Below are 17,026 nucleotides of genomic sequence, written 5' to 3'. Positions count from 1 at the left end.
ACATCACTGTACCTCTGGTGGGTCTGTCCTGCCGTTGGGAAAGAATATACACATGGATGGTGATGGAGGAGCATAGAGTCATTATGGCACAGAAGGAGGCCATTCGGCCCATTAGGTCCATGCTGGCTCTCTCCAAGGAGCCATCCAATCAGTCCCATTCCCTGAACTATCCTTGTAGTCCTGAAACTTTATTTCCTTCAAGTGCCCATCCACATCCCTTTTGAAATCATTGATCATCTCTGCTTCCCTTGTGGGCAGTGAGTTCCAGGTCATTACCACTTGCCACATAAAGAAAGTTCTTCCTCACATCCCCCCTGCATATCTTGCCCAAAATCTTAAATCTGTGTCTTCTAGTCCTTGTATGATCAGCTAATGGGAACAGTTTTTCTTTGTCTACCTTATCTAAACCTGCCATAATTTAGTACAACTCTATCAACCTCTTTTGCTCCAAGGAGAACAACCCCAGCTTCTCCAACCTAACCTTGTAGCTAAAATCCCTCATCCCAGGAGCCATTCTGGTAAATCTCCTCTGCACCTTGTCAAGGACCCTCACATCCTTCCTAAAGTGTGGTGACCAGAACTGGATACAGTACTCTAGTTGTGGCCTAACCAGAGATTTATAAATGTTTAGCATAACCTCCCTGCTTTTGTACTCAATACCTCTATTAATGAAGCCTAAGATCACATATGCTTTGTTAACTACTCTCTCAATATGTCCTGTCACTCCCAGGTCCATCTGTCCCTGCACATGCTTTAGAATTTGCCATTAAGTATCTATTACCCCTCCCTGTCTCTTCTGCCAAAATACTAAAAACTCATGAAAATATATATCAAAATGTTTAATATGGAGTAAGATGGAGCTGAGACTTGGTCATGAGGGGCAAAATTATACACGGGATCCAGTTTGAGGCCACAATGCCTTAACTAGAAATTACATAATCTCTATCCCAGCAGCTGATTTGCCTTTTGACTGTTGCTAAATGCTGAATTGGTGGTTACATGCATTGCCCACTCTCCCCGCACCTTGTCCCAGCTCAGACCCACTGTTCTATTTAACACACACTGTAGTCCCTCGATCCGTCTCCTGATCACACTCTGTTCCATTGTGCCATTTAGTACTTTTCCTTATTTGGTCTCTTGTGTAGTGGTTCTAATATTGAGTGGACTGTCAGTGATCGCAGTATGGGCACGAGTGGGGGAAACACAGTCCGGGTACAAGTGCAGAAACTCTCGTTACTCCAGAACTGGCTTTTTAACTAAAATCCCAATTGGTGATGTTGAATGCTGGGGGGGTGGGAGGGAGAGGGGAGAGGGGGGGGGGGGGGCGGGTTAAGCCCCCTAGTTCTGTACTGCAGCACCAGAGGCATTAGGGCCAATATAATAGAGAAACTATCAAATCCCTTTTTCATTTTCAATACCTAAATCGAATTACCTATAATCTTATAGACTCAAGAGAATACAAGTCAAGGTTATGCAAACAATCCTCATCATTTAATCCTTTCGGTCCTGGTATCATTCTGGTCAATCTATGTGGCGTCCCCTCCAAGACCAATATATCCTTCCTGAGGTGCAGTGCCCAGAACTGGACGCAGATGGGGTCTGACTAAGGCTCTGTATTACTGAAGCACAATTTCCTCCTCTTTGTATTGCTAACGCTGCAAAGGGCTATCGACAGATTAAGTGAGTGGGCAAGAAAGTGGCAGATGTTGCCTAACGTGGAGAAATGTGAGGCTATCCACTTTGGTCGGAAAAATAGAGAAGCAGAATATTCTTAGATGGTAAGAGACTGGGAAATGTTGGTACTCGGAGGGAGCTGGGTGTTATCGTACACGAATCAGAGAAAGTTAGCATGCAGGTACAGCAAGCAATTAGGAAAGCAAATTGCATGTTAGCCTTTATTACAAATGGATTGGAGTATAAGGGTAAAGAAATCTTGCTGCATTTATATAGCTCCATGGTGAGACCACACTGTGTACAGTTTTATTGTCATTACCTAGGAAAGGATGTACTTGCCTCAGAAGGTTCATGACTAATTCCTGGGGTGAGGGGATTGTCCTATGAGGGCGATTGAAGAGATTAGACCTATATTCCCTGGAGTTTTGAAGCATGAGAGGTGGATTGAATTGAAACATATAACATTGTTAAGTGGTTGGACAGGGTAGATGCTGGGAGGACATTTCCCCTGCCTGGGGAGTCTAGAGCACTGAGTCTCAGTCTCAGGGTATAAGGGGTCAGCCATTTAGGACTGGGATGAGGAGAAATTTCTTCACTGAAAAAGTGTTGTGAATCTTTGAAATTCTCTACATCTGAGAGCTGTGGAATCTCAGTTATTGTGTATATTGTAGAGGGACATCAATAGATATTTGGATACAATGGGAATTAAGGGATATGGGGATGGTGCAGGAAGGTGGAGATGAGGTGTAAGATCAGCCATCATCTTGTTGAACGGCTCGAAGGGACAAATAGCTTATCACTGCTCAAATTTCTTATGTTCTTAAGTATTTCAGGCCCCTTGAGATAAAGGCTAACATTCCCTTTTGGCTTGCTTTTTGTGCCTATATATCAGCTTCATGTTTTGTATGCCTGCACACCCAAATCCCCTCGCTCCTCCATAGCTCCTAGTTTCTGGCCATTAAGAAAATATTCCAAGTTGTCTTTTGTGGATTTAAAATAGACTACCATATACATCTCACATTGAACTCCATTTGCCACAGTTCTGCCCACTGACATATTCTGTCCCTGTCCCTTTGTAACTTCCTGCTCCGGTCTACAGAACTCGCTGCCCCTTCTAACAGTGTTAGTCATCGAGTCATAAAGTCGTTCAGTACAGAAACAGGCCCTTCGGCCCACCGCGTCCATGCCGACCATAATGCCTATCTATACTAATCCCACCTGCCTGCATTAATTCCATATCTCTCTATGCCTTGCTCATTCAAGTACCTGTCCAGATGCCTCTTAAATGTCACTACTGTTCCTGCCTCCACCACCTCCTCTGGCAGCTCATTCCAGATACCCACTATTCTTTGTGTGAAACATTTACCCCTTTGATCCCCTTTAAACCTCCTCCCTCTCACCTTAAATCTATGCCCTCTAGTTTTAGTCACCCCTACCATGGGAAACCGACTCTGGCTATCTTCCCTATCTATGCCTCTCATAATTTTATATACCTCTATCATGTCCCCTCTCAGCTTCCTTCGCTCCAGGGAAATCAGACCTAGCCTATCCAAACTCTCTTTATAACTCAAGCCCTCCAAATTAGGCAACATCCTTGTGAATCTTTTCTGCGCCCTCTCTAGCTTAATCACATCTTTCCTGTATTGCGGCGACCAGAACTGCACACACTACTCCAAATGATGCCTAACCAACGTTATGCACAACTGTAACATGACGTCCCAACTCTTGTACTCAATGCCTCGGCCGATGAAGGCAAGCATGCCATACGCCTTCTTCACCACCCTGTCTACCTGTGTTGCCACTTTCAGGGAACTATGTACTTGCACCCCAAGGTGTCTCTGCTCAAGAACACTCCCCAGGGCCCTGCCATTCACTGTACATGTCCTGCCCTGGTTTAACTTCCCAAAATGCATCACTTCACACTTGTCTGCATTAGATTCCATTCGCCAATCCCTTGCCCACTTTCCCAGTTGATCTATATCCTGTTGTAATCTTAGACAACCTTTTACGCTGTCCACTATACCACCAATTTTGGTGTCCTCTGCAAACTTACTAATCATGCCCCTTACATTCACAACCAAGTCATTAATATATATGACAAACAACAGAGTCTGTTTGGCTGTTTTGTAGAGTTGTATTGAATTGCCTTTGATCTCTTCATCCCTTTTCCCTTTCAGAGCTCTCCGCCCTCACTGTGTCCAGAGGGACGGACTGATGACCTCACCTCCATTCTCAGCATCATCGATGATGCGAAAATGTTTGTGTACGTGGCAGTCATGAATTACATTCCGATAACCGTGTTCTCTTATCCCAAAAGGTAAAAAGCAACTTACATAGATCATCTTATTTGTGGGTGTATGTGTGTCTGTGGTATACCTTCTCTCGCTCTCTCTCTCTCTTCCTCTCTCACTTTCTCTCTCTCTCACTTTCTGTCTCACTCACTGTCTCTGTCATAGTGGTTATATGGCTCTCTTTGTCTTTCTCTCTACCTTTTTCTCTCTCTCCCTGTCTGGCAGTCTCTCTCTCTCTCTCTTGCTCTCTCTCTCTTTCTTGCTCTCTCTCACACTCACTGTCTCTGTCTTTTTCTTTGTTTTTCCCTTTCTCTCACAGCCTCTTTCTGTTTTGATCATTTAGTGTGAAGGAGAAGTTCCTGATATGTGTCCTTCTCTAGTTCTGACCTGTGCCCCCTTGTCCTGCTCCTGCAATTTAAATTAAAGTGTTATTCTGGATTTTCCCACTCTCTTTGCTATCTTCTGGCCTTCTATAAGGTCACCTGCTGAGTGCCTCATTTCCAGGCTGAAACACCAGTCACTCCAGCCTCTTCTCGTGTCTCACGCCCCTGACAACAAGGGGTAAGTCTGCTGGCTCTTCTCCAGGGCCTGAATGTCTTCCATCTCTTGCTGAACTGGACATGATGCTTACAGTGTGGTCTGACCAGACCTGGACGCAGTGCTCACAGTGCAGTCTGACCAGAACTGGACACGGTGTTCACAGTGCAGTCTGACCAGAACTGGACACGGTGCTCACAGTGCAGTCTGACCAGAACTGGACACGGTGCTCACAGTGCGGTCTGACCAGAACTGGACACGGTGCTCACAGTGCGGTCTGACCAGAACTGGACACGGTGCTCACAGTGCGGTCTGACCAGAACTGGACACGGTGCTCACAGTGCGGTCTGACCAGAACTGGACCCATTGCACCATGAGCATTCCTCCACTCCCCGGCCCTGCCTGTCTGTCTGGAGCCCTGGCCTCAACTCTCCAGCCCTGTCTGTAGTGGGGACTACACTTCTAACTCTGAGGCGTGAAGCACACACTGAAAGAGCATTAATTAGCCACAAACCACACATGCAAATGGAGATGCAGCAAGACCTGGACAATATATAGGCTTGGGCTGATAAGTGGCAAGTAACATTTGAGCCGCCAGGCAATGACCATCTCCAACAAGAGAGAATCTAACCATCTCCCCTTGGCAGTCAATGGCATTACCATCGCTGAATCCCCCACTATCAACATCCTAGGGGCTACCATTGACCAGAAACTGACCTGGAGTAGCCATATAAATACCGTGGCTACAAGAGCAGGTCAGAGGCTGGGAATCCTGCGGCGAGTAACTCACCTCCTGACTCCCCAAAGCCTGTCCACCATCTACAAGGCACAAGGAGTGTGATGGAATACTCTCCACTTGCCTGGATGGGTGCAGCTCCAACAACACTCAAGAAGCTCGACACCATCCAGAACAAAGCAGCCCCATCCACAAACATTCACTCCCTCCACCACCGATGCACAGTGGCAGCAGTGTGTACCATCTACAAGATGCACTGCAGCAATGCACCAAGGCTCCTTAGACAGCACCTTCCAAACCCGTGACCTCTACCACCTCGAAGGACAAGAGCAGCAGATGCATGGGAACACCACCACCTGCAAGTTCCCCTCCAAGCCACACACCATTCTTAATTGGAACTGTATCGCCTTTCCTTCACTGTCGCTGGGTCAAAATCCTGGAACTTCCTTCCTCACAGCACTGTGGGTGTACCTACCTCACATGGACTGCAGCGGTTCAAGAAGGCAGCTCACCACCACCTTCTCAAGGGCAATTAGGGATGGGCAATAAATGCTGGCCTGGCCAGCGACGCCCACATCCCATGAATGAATGAAAAAAAAATTCCAGATCTGGCCGAATGCATTTTGATGAATAAAAAGTGAGTGCGAGATGCAGTCATTGGGCACATGTTGTCAATGATGGCCCGAATGGCCTCCTTCTGTGCTATAAATGACCCTATGACATTATTCATATAGTGATTGCAGGTGACATTGAACCTTTTTTGTGTCTTTGGTAAAATGGTTAGACGAAATGCAGAGTGTGCAAGTGTTATTTAACACACTGATGGCGATCAATGTTTCTTGAGTAAATATACACGCGTGAACTACGTTTACCTGTATTGTGTGTAAGGCCTTTCCTACCGAACGTCGTGCATGTGGCTAAAATAGTGTTGCCATAGCAACAGCTATGCCGAGTGAGCCATTTCTACGGGACAACACTGGGCTGTCAAAGGTTTGCTCCTGTCATCGAATTATGTCGATGAAAGAAACTGTCTCAGGATCTACGCACTTTAGCTGCTGGTATGACAACGCTGTTGGTGTCTGCAATCCCACACACACTAACACACGGTTTCCTCTGACTTACTTTACTGTTGGGCTGTGTGAATTCATTGTTCTTCATTGGTTTCGCATCAAGACTACTAGGTCTATTTCAGCTTTGTCCATGGAGAACCTGACCTGTTTCTGCGTCCTGCCTGCATTGGATTCCGTCAGTCACCGTTCTGCCCACTTCCACCTTTTTAATCCATCTCATTCTGCCATTTCTGAGCTGCCTCTTTGGCAGGAACCCTGCGCCTGGGAGAGAGAGAGAGGGAGGGAGAGAGAGTGTGTGGGGTGTGTCTGTGACCAGCTCCACACACACTCCACAAGCTCAGCTGCAGCCTGCGTCCAACATATCTCTCATGATCACGTAGCTGTTTGTGGGATCTTGCTGTGCACAAATTGGCTGCTGTGTTCCTACGTGACAAAAGTGACCACAGTTCAAAAGAGTGCTTCATGGGCTGTGAGCAGTTGGTTGTGACATCCTGAGGTTGCGAAAGGCGCTACATAAATGCAAGGTCCTTCTTGCTTTCTAACAGGCCGGTCAATCTACCCCAATAAACCTCAGGGAGACAATTGGGGGGGGGGGGGGGTGAGAGTTAGCGGACACATATATCCAGAGGTGGTCCATTGGCGAGGTTGACGCTACCTAATAATAACTTCGCCTACACCTCTAGATACTGGCCTGACATCGACACACACTTGAGGAAGGCAGCGTTCGAGCGGAGGGTAACAGTGCGGCTCCTCATCAGCTGTTGGCAGCATACCGACCCTTCCATGTTCCCTTTCCTTCAGTCGCTGGCAGCTCTGAAAAGCCAATGGAAGCCCCTGGACGTGGAAGTGGTGAGTGAGCTTCCATTGATGAGGTGGTGGAAGCATTGGAGATCATCCTTTCCATACATGCTTTGGGATTGCGGGTTTACTTTCCATCTTGGTAGCAAATGTCACTGGAACATGAGAACAGGAGGAGACCTCGCAGCCCCTCGAGCCTGCTCTGAATCTTAATCCCTTTCACTCGTCTTGGTTCCATAAGCCATGATATCCTTGTTTAACAACATCTAGCAATCTCAGTCTTAAAATCTTCAATTGACCCCCAACCTCAACAGCTTTTTGGGGGAGGGAGTTCCAGATTTCCACTCCCCTTTGTGTGAAGAAGTGCTTCCTGACCTCACCCCTGAACCGCCTGACTCTAATTTTAAGGTTATGCCCCCTTGTTTTGGACTCCCCCACCAGAGGAAATAGTTCCTCTCTACCTACCCTATCCTTTAATTATCTTAAGCACCTTGATTAGATCACCCTTTAACCTTCTATACTCAAGGGAATACAAGGGAATAGGCTATGCAACCTGCTGTTATAATTTACATTGAGTTACATCAAGCCTACAGCACAGAAACAGACCATTCAACCAAATTTGTGCTCCATCCCAGCCTGCTCCCTCCCATCTTCATGTAGCCCCATCAGCAAACCCTTCTATTCCTTTCTCCCTCATGTGTTTATCTAGCTTCCCCTTAAATGCATCAACATTATTCGCCTCAACCACTCCTTGTGGTAGCGAGTTCCACATTCTCACCACTCTTGCTAAAGAAGTTTCTCCTGAATTCCTTATTAGTGACTATCATATATTTATGGCCTCTAGTTCTGGTCTCCCACACAAGTGAAAACATTTTCTCTACCCTATCGAAACCCTTTCATCATTTTAAAGACCTCTATCAGGTCACCCCTCTGCCTTCACTTTTCTGGAGGAAAAAGCCCCAGCCTGTTCAATCTTTCCTGATGGGTATAACCTCTCAGTTCAGGTATCATCCTCGTGAATCCTTTTTAGCGTCATCTCCAATGCCTGTATATCCCTTTATAACATGGAGACCAGAGCTGCTCACAGTACTCTAAGTTCTATACAGGTTTTTCATGTATTTCTTGCTTTTCAATTCTTTCCCTCTAGAAATGAATCCTGTTGCTTGTTTTTTTTCTCGTTTTTTTAATGCCCTATAACCTTTTTACTCAGGTTCTGATGAATCTGCACTGTACCCCGCAATGGCCAATATATCCTTCCTAAGGTGCTCAGAATGGATTATAGTAGTTCAGATGGGGTCTAACCAGATCTCTGTACAGCTGTGATATAATTTCCGCCCCCTTTTGTATTTCAGCTCCTTGAGATAAAGTCCATTAGCCTTTTAAATTATTTTTTGCACAGTCTATTAATTTTTTAGTGATTTCTGTTCGTGGATCTCGAAATCGCTTTGCTCCTCCGCAGTTCCCAGCTTCTCGCCGTATAGGGGTGCAAGTGCCAGTTGTTAGCACGCCCACCCTCTGCTGTGGGCTAGGTCAGCTCATTCAGCACAGTCTTTGATCTCCTTGCCCTCTGTGGCGCAGCAAAAGACTTGGCAGGGCATTTAACCATTGAGCGGCAATCGGGAGGCATTCTCGTTGCTGGCGGTGCGTTGGCATGGAAACGCGCAGTAACCTTCCCTGCTTTATTCTTGCAGAGAATCTTTGTTGTCCCAGCATCGCCGGAACAAAGTAGGATCCCATACGCTCGAGTCAACCACAACAAGTACATGGTGACAGACAGAGTGGCCTATATCGGTGAGCAGTCGTGCAAGTGTCTGATCATGCATAACATTGAGTGAATTGTTTGCAATCTATCGAACTTTTAAAAAAATTATGAATTCTACTTGTATGTTGAGAAGGGTGATACTACATTCTGGACACCCACTATCCCATCGCAAATGTAACCGCATTATTTAAGAAAGCCAAGAGAGAGAAACCAGGAAATTATTGACCTGTTAGTCTAACATCTGTTGCAGGAAGATGATTGGAATCCATAATTAAGGACAGAGTGACTTTTTTTTATTTGTTTGGGGGATGTGGGCATTGCTGGCAAGGCCAGCATTTATTGTCCATCCCCAATTGCCCTTGAGAAGGTGGTGGTGAGCTGCCTTCTTGAATTGCTGCAATCCATGTGAGGTAGGTACACCCACAGTGCTGTTAGGAAGGGAGTTCCAGGATTTTGACCTAACCACAGTGAAGGAACGGCGATATCGTTCCATCAGGGTGGTGTGTGGCTTGGAGGGAAACTTGCAGTTGGTGTTGTTCCCATGCATCTGCTGCCCTTGTCCTTCTAAGTGGTAGAGGTCGTGGGTTTGGAAGGTGTCTTAGGAGCTGTGGTGTAGATGGTACACACTGCTGCCACTGTGCGTCAGTAGTGAAGGGAGTGGATGTTGAAGGTTGGGATGGGGGTGCCAATCAAGTGGGCTGCTTTGTCCTGGATGGTGTCAAGCTTCTTGAGTGTTGTTGGAGCTGCACCCATCCAGGCAAGTGGAGAGTTTCCATCACACACTTGACTTGTTCCTTAGATGGTGGACAGGCTTTGGGGAGACGGGGTGAGTTACTCGCGGCAGAATTCCCAGCCTCTGACCTGCTTTTGTAGTTACAGCATTTATGTGGCTGGTCCAGTTCAGTCTCTGGTCAATGGTAACCCCAGGATATTGATAGTGGGGGATTCAGCGATGATAAAATCATTGAACATCAAGGGAAGATGGTTAGATTCTCTTGTTGGAGATGGTCATTGCCTGGCACTTGTGTGGCACGAATGTTACTTGCCACTTACCAGCACAAGCCTGGTCTTGCTGCATCTGGGCACGGACTGCTTCAGTATCTGAGGAGTCGCGAATGATGCCGCACATTGTGCATTCATTCGTGAAAATCCCTACTTCTGACCTTCTGATGGAGGAAAGGTCATTGATGAAGCAGCTGAAGATGGTTGGGCCTAGGACACTACCCTGAGGAACTCCTGCAGTGATGTCCTGGGACTGAGATGATTGACCTCTTTGGCCTTTTTGAACCGCTGCAGTCCATGTTGGGTAGGTACACCCACAGTGCTGTTAGGAAGGGAGTTCCAGGATTTTGACCCAGCGACAGTGAAGGAACGGTGATATAGTTCCAAGTCAGGATGGTGTGTTGCTTGGAGGGGAGCTTGCAGGTGGTGATGTTCCCATGCATCTGCTGCTCTTGTCATTCGAGGTGATAGAGGTTGCAGGTTTGGAAGGTGCTGTCTAAGGAGCCTTGGTGCATTGCTGCAGTGCATCTTGTAGATGCTACACACTGCTGCCACTGTGCGTCGGTGGTGGAGGAGGTGAATGTTTGTGGATGGGGTGCTAATCAAGTGGGCTGGTTTGTCCTGGATGGTGTCGAGCTTCTTGAGTGTTGTTGGAGCTGCACCCACCCAGGCAAATGGAGAGTATTCCATCACACTCCTGATTTGTGCCTTGTAGATGGTGGACAAGCTTTGGGGAGTCAGGAGGTGAATTACTCGCCGCAGGATTCTTAGCCTCTGACCTGCTCCTGTAGCCACGGTATTTATATGGCTACTCCAGTTCAGTTTCTGGTCAATGGTAGCCCCTAGGATGTTGATAGTGGGGGATGACATTGAGTTTCATGCGGAGATGGTTAGATTCTCTCTTGTTGGAGATGGTCATTGCCTGGCATTTGTGTGGCGCAAATATTACTTGCCATTTATCAGCCCAAGCCTGGATATTGCCCCAAGTCTTGCTGCATTTCTACTTGGACTGCTTCAGTATTTGAGGAGTCGCGAATGGTGCTGAACAATCATCAGCGAACCTCCCCATTTCTGACCTTATGATTGAAGGAAGGTCATTGATGAAGCAGCTGAAGATGGTTGGGCCTAGGACACTACTCTGAAGAACTCCTGCATTGATGTCCTGGAGCTGAAATGATTGACCTCCAACAACCACAGCCATCTTGCTTTGCGCTAGGTATGATACCAACCCCCAGAGAGTTTTACCCCTGATTTCCGTTGACGCCAGTTTCGCTAGGGCTCCTTGATGCCATACTCGGTCAAATGCTGCTTTGATGTCAAAAGCAGTCACTCTCACCTCACCTCTTGAGTGGTCTGACCAATGCCCTGCGTATCTCGAGTATAACCTCTGTACTTTTGTATTGAATTCTCCTCGCAATAAATGATAACATTCTATTAGCTTTCCTAATTACTTGCTGTACCTGCGCGTGCTAACCTTTTGCGATTCATGCACGAGGATACCCAGATCCCTCTGCATCTCAGAGCTCTACAATCTCTCATCATTTAGATTATATGCTATTTATACCATGAGCTTTTCTTTTCTACAATAACCTTTGATATGGCACCTTATCAAATGCCTTCTGTAAATCTAAGTACAGTCAATCCACCGGTTCCCCTTTATCCACAGCACATGTTACTTTTTCAAAGAACTCCAATAAATTGGTTAAACATGATTGCCCTTTAACAGAACCATGTTGGCTCTGCCTGATTACCGTGAATTTTCTAAGTGCCCTGCTATAACGTTTTTAATACTAGCTTCTAACATTTTCCCATGATAGATGTTAAGCTAATTGGCCTGTGGTTTCCTTCTTTCTGTCTCCCTCCTTTTTTGAATAAGGGAGTTACACTGGCTATTTTCCAATCTAATGGAACCTTCCCCAAATCTAGGGAATTTTGCAAAATCAAAACCAATGCATCAACTGTCTCACTAGCCACTTCTTTTAAGACCCTATGATAAAGTCCATCAGGATCTGAGGACTTGTCAGCCCGCAGCTCCAACAACTTGGTCAGTATCACTTCCCTGGTGATTGTAATTTTCTTGAGTTCCTCCCTTTCATTTCCTGATTTACAGCTATCTCTGGGATGGTACTGCAACAATCTTCCTTTGTGCTAGGTATGACTCCAACCAGCGGAGAGTTTTCCCCCTGATTTCCACTGACTCCAGTTTTGCTAGGGCTCCTTGATGCCACACTCGGTCAAATGCTGCCTTGATGTCAAGGGCAGTCACTCTCACCTCACCTCTGGAGTTCAGCTCTTTTGTCCATGTTTGAACCAAGGCTGTAATGAGGTCAGTTGCTGAGTGGCCTTGGCGGAACCCAAACTGAACGTCAGTGAGCAGGTTATCGCTGAAACAGTGCTGCTTGATAGCACTGTCAACGACCCCTTCCGTCACTTTGCTGATGATTGAGAGTAGACTGATAGGGTGATAATTGGCCGGGTTGGATCTGTTCTGCTTTGTGTACAGAAATCCCTGGGCAATTTTCCACATTGCAGGGTGGATGCCAGTGTTGTAGCTGTACTGGAACAGCTTGGCTAGGGGTGCGGCAAACTCAAATGGGTGCCTTGGTTACACCAGTGTGACGCTCTCCAACTTGTGCCCTCTCTCTGAGTCCGATTTTCAATTACAGTCAAATTGGAGCCAGTTTTTGTAAGAGCCCATATTCCCCGTAACTGAATTAAAATGGATCAGAGTGCTGCCATTGTGCTGGAGGGTGCAGGAGAGGTCTGGTGACCCAGAGCAATCCTTCCTCTTCCTTAGACCTGGACCCATGCTTCTTCCCGAAAACATGAAAGTGCTGAGTGAGTGATGGTGCTCTGCATGGTGCTGTGTGCTGGGATTACTAGTGCCCGGCACACTGGGATCACTGCTTCCCTGAACGTGGGGCGAGCAGGAATCTCAACGCACGTTAAAAGAGCACGGGTCACTGCTTCCCTCCCCTCTCCCACCACCTTGGATTCCCCCTGACCTGGCTTTCCACGTTCCTCCCCAGTCCAGCACCAACCTCCTCTATCAGCCATCATCACCAGGAACACCGGTACGCACCCAACCACCCCACCCCCCCCACATCACCCGCACCCAGTCCTGAGAGAACATGCAAGATGTAGCGAAGGTCTGAAGCTGTTGAAGTTGATGTTATAGCCAAGGATCTGCAAACTGCTGAGTGGGGAGATGAGGTGCTGATCCTCCAGGGCTTGTGTTGAGCTTCAGTGGAACAATATAGGAGGTCAAGGACAGAGAGGTCAGAGTGGGATGAGAATGGATGGGTTCGGCATAGCGGTTTCCCCAATCCTCATTTGGTCTCCGCAGTGTAGAGGAGATCACACTGTGAGCAGCACGTACAGTACACTCGGGAGAAGGAAGCACAAATAAATCAAGCTCTCTGCTGGAAGGAGTGTTCTGAACCCTGGACTGTGGCGTGTGAGGTGGTGAATGGGCAAGTGTTGCTTTTCCTGTGCTTATATAGAACTGTGTTAGGGAGAGGGGAGCATGTGTTAGCGTCAATAGAAAAAGGGATCAGTCCTTTTAGTATTCTGGGAGGGGAGGGGGATGTTGTAGGTGGTGGAGATTGTGGAAGGAGATGTGCCGAATGTAGAGGCTGGAAGCTGAGGACAAGGGAGACCCTATTGTGGTTTGGGGGAAGGGCAGAAGCATAGAAAATGGGATGGACTGGGAAGGGTTTCGTAAACCATTGGGGTGAAGGATCCTTTGCTGAGGAGAACATTTCGGAAGCTTTGGTGTAGAAGGTGGATGCGTGGGAGAAGATGCAGTGGAGATGGGGAAACTGTGTGAAAGGAATGGAGTCCATACAGGAAGCAGTCTGAAAAGAAGTTTAAACGAGGTAGCTGTGGGAGTCAGTGGTTAGTGAAATCTGGGAAGGGAAGAGTCCGAGATGGATCAACTAAAGGTAAGGGAAATGTGAAGCAAAATAAATGAATTTCTCTAGACCAGGGCAGGAGTAGAAAGCTGCATTGATGTAAATTGAGTTCAGGCAGAATGTTCAATATATCCTTTAAAAAAAAAAGGACGGGCATAACTTGGACCCACGTGAGTTCACGTAGCAACATCTTTTATTTGGAGGAAATGAGCGAACCTTAAGAAAAGACTGTTCAATATGAGAACAAGTTCAGTCAGGTGGAGGAGGTGGGTGGTGCATGGAGTCTGAGTGTGTCACTATTTAAGGAAGAAGCGGAGGGCCGGCAGATAGTGAGGATGGAGGTGCAGGGGGACTCTACATCCATTAGTGAAAAGGAGACTGTTAGGGCTGTGAAACTGGTTAAAGTGGTGGAGGGCATCAGAAGCGTCATGGATATAGGGAGGTAGGGACTAAGTAATGGAGTCAGGATTAAACAAAGTAAATTCAGCGGGACAGGAGTTGGCCAAAATGATTGTTCTACTGGGGCAATCTTGTTTGTGGACTTTGCAGAAGTGTTAGAAGTGAGGTTGAGGAGTTACGTGGTTGGAGGCTAGGAGAAGACCTTCTGAGGAGAGGAGGTCAGTGACAGTCTGTGAAATTATGGCATGGTGTTCAGTAATGAGGCTGTAGGTCAGGGGGTTATAGTTGGAGTTGGCTAGAGTTGGTATGTAGCCTTCGCAAGTTAAATGTCCTTCAGCCATCCAACAACGGCACCCCTTGGTCAGCAGGTTTGAGAATGATGCCGGGGCCTCGAGATTCCTTTCTGCTTGGCTCTTCTATACTCTTCTCAGTTTTATTGTTCCATCCCAGGTCTCTGCTGAACTGGAGATTTTTTCTGCATTTCAGGAACTTCCAACTGGTCTGGTGACTACTTCAAGAATACAGCAGGTGTGGGCCTGGTGGTAAACCAGACTGATTCAGGCCTACGATCCTCGGGGTCCACAGTGCCACAGCAACTGCGCGATGTGTTCGAGCGAGACTGGGACTCGCCATACAGCAAGGTCATAAACAACGTGGAGGAATTGAGCAGCACCTGTAAATATATCTAACTGCTCTGGAAGATATTGTTCACTCAGGCTTGGAACCTTAACCAGCTCAAGGGCTTCTGTTACCAAAACCCCAGCACAACCCGGAAATGGATTGGGAATCCTGAATGGTCTTGAGTCTCATTCTCTGATTTCCTTCTAGGTGCCATATTCTTCAGGAAATGATGTCACAGTATGCGATCACTGACCTCACGGTCAAGAGCATGAGGTTGAATTTCTATCAAGAGTTCTTCTGATCATCTGACATATCTTTGGCAGCAGATCCATGGAAACTTCCGCCTTAGCACAACTTCTGCAGGATTTCCGCAGGAGATGGTTTGAGGGACCCTTATGGAAATTCAACCTTGACAGGACTCTGCTCCGAAAATGCTGTACCTAATAATGAGTGGTATTGCTATTTTACTCCTGGTTTAGCGCTGTGTCCTTGGTCACCAGACAGTATATGGGTCTGGGTGGGGCAGTAAAAACTCGCCTCTCACCTCCGGGACATGATCCCAGACCGATCCCTGTCGGCTGCTGTAAGGGTAATGAAATTGGGGCAGTCTCAATTCAGGTCCCCATAGGTTTGGGCCACAGCACCAAACTAGCCCTTATGTAGCAGTTGGTGGTCCCACACAGAGAGCACACTGGTCAGCAAGTGCAATGATGTCACACTGGTGCAATATGGGCCTCACTCCTGTTGTCAGTCTGAGCCGCATTGTAGGTGCAAAATGAGGGCGATTTACTCTATATCTACCCAGTGCTGTAGCTGCCCTGGGAGTGTTTGATGGGAGAGTGTTGAGGGAGCATTATTCTGTATCTAACCCGTATTGTACCTGCCCTGGGAATGTTTATTGATGGTACTGAGTTCCAATTCCAACACTAACATCCCTCCAGCAAAATTCACACCAGAGGAAATAATTGTGCACTAAAATAAAAGCAAAATACTGCGGATGCTGGAAATCTGAAATAATTGTGCAGTTGCACAGATGTAATTTTATCCTTTCCAAATCCCTCTTCTCCGTTAAGTGCAACACCTGCGCGGGGGAGAGTGACAGAGGTGGCAAAGCCTGACTTAATGCATTCGCAATACACATTGCGCTACCTCATACTGTACACTTCCTTTTGACAGTTTTTAAATAAAGTCTATTTTAAGTCCTCAGACCTTTGCCACTTTGTCAAACTGAACTCTTTATTTTCTCCGGGACCTGTCTGGGTTAGCGGGGCTTTTCCCCAAAGTTTCACTGCACCAAAAACTGGAGTTATTTCAAGCGATTCAAATTTATTCAACAGGACAAGATGGCAATGCCCACTCTTTTAAACTGAGCAACCCAGGAACAGGGCCGAGGCCCAGAGAACAGGAGACCTTCACCTGTATAAAGTGTTGTGGGAGAGATGTTGAGGAATCCAGACCAAACGGTTAGGTGACGCTAAACTTGGGATTTAGAAGCCAGATTGTAGGAGGCTGGGTTCTTTCAATATGTGATGGTGCGATAAATCATTATTTTGTTACAAGGAGGAGGCAGAAGAAAAGGATAAGGGAGACAATCTAAACCTATCTGATGAGCAACTTACTCCAACTTCCTCCCCCCTCCCATTCCATCCACACCTCTAATGCTACGTTCAAGGAGTTTATGATATGTTTGCCTCTAAATCTGATGCTATCCTCTCCAACCGCTTTGTCCTCCTCGCCCACAGTTCTGGAACATTGTTAACCCTTTCATCACCCATTTCACTCTGTAGCTTATCTCTCATTCCCTCCTCACCTCACCAGGCTCAACTTTTCCATTAGACCCAACTCATGCTTCATTTGCCCGACCTGACCAAACTCCTGCTGCACTATATTGCCACAGCCCAGTGCTCACTGATTAATAGAGCCTCTTTTACAGGTACTGTTGCATTTCAAAAGCTCGATGGTCATACTCCTTCTCAATAAATAAGCATACATTCTACCCTGCAGTGCTCTCTTGCTGCCCAATGTTTTTTCTCTCTCTGCGTTAGCCCTACTTACTGTGTAGCAGTCTCGCCTCTGAGGGAGATGGTCATATGTCTGAGCCTGATTCCAGAACTGGAGCACAAAAATCTAGACTGACACTCAAGTGCAGTAGTGAAGGAGTGCTGTGATGTCAGGGGCTCCAACAATTGGTTGAGATATTAAAAACTGAGGTCTGATCTGCC

General features: G+C 46.9%; 1 protein-coding gene across 1 annotated transcript in view; it reads left to right on the top strand.

Moving 5' to 3' along the window:
- pld3 (phospholipase D family member 3) overlaps positions 1-16,010 on the top strand; it is a 32,635-nt gene extending 16,625 nt beyond the window's left edge. The window contains exons 9-12 of the mRNA XM_068019151.1: positions 3,852-3,991; positions 6,992-7,157; positions 8,798-8,897; positions 14,670-16,010. Coding sequence (XP_067875252.1) covers positions 3,852-3,991; positions 6,992-7,157; positions 8,798-8,897; positions 14,670-14,872 — 609 coding nt within the window. The 3' untranslated portion in view covers positions 14,873-16,010. The remainder of the gene's footprint in view (positions 1-3,851; positions 3,992-6,991; positions 7,158-8,797; positions 8,898-14,669) is intronic.
- The last annotated feature ends 1,016 nt before the right edge of the window (positions 16,011-17,026 follow it).

This window comes from Heterodontus francisci, chromosome 40 (genome assembly GCF_036365525.1).
Source record: "Heterodontus francisci isolate sHetFra1 chromosome 40, sHetFra1.hap1, whole genome shotgun sequence".
NCBI classification, from domain to species: domain Eukaryota; kingdom Metazoa; phylum Chordata; class Chondrichthyes; order Heterodontiformes; family Heterodontidae; genus Heterodontus; species Heterodontus francisci.
Note: the sequence above shows the minus strand (reverse complement) of the source record. Positions and strands in the feature narration are given on the sequence as shown.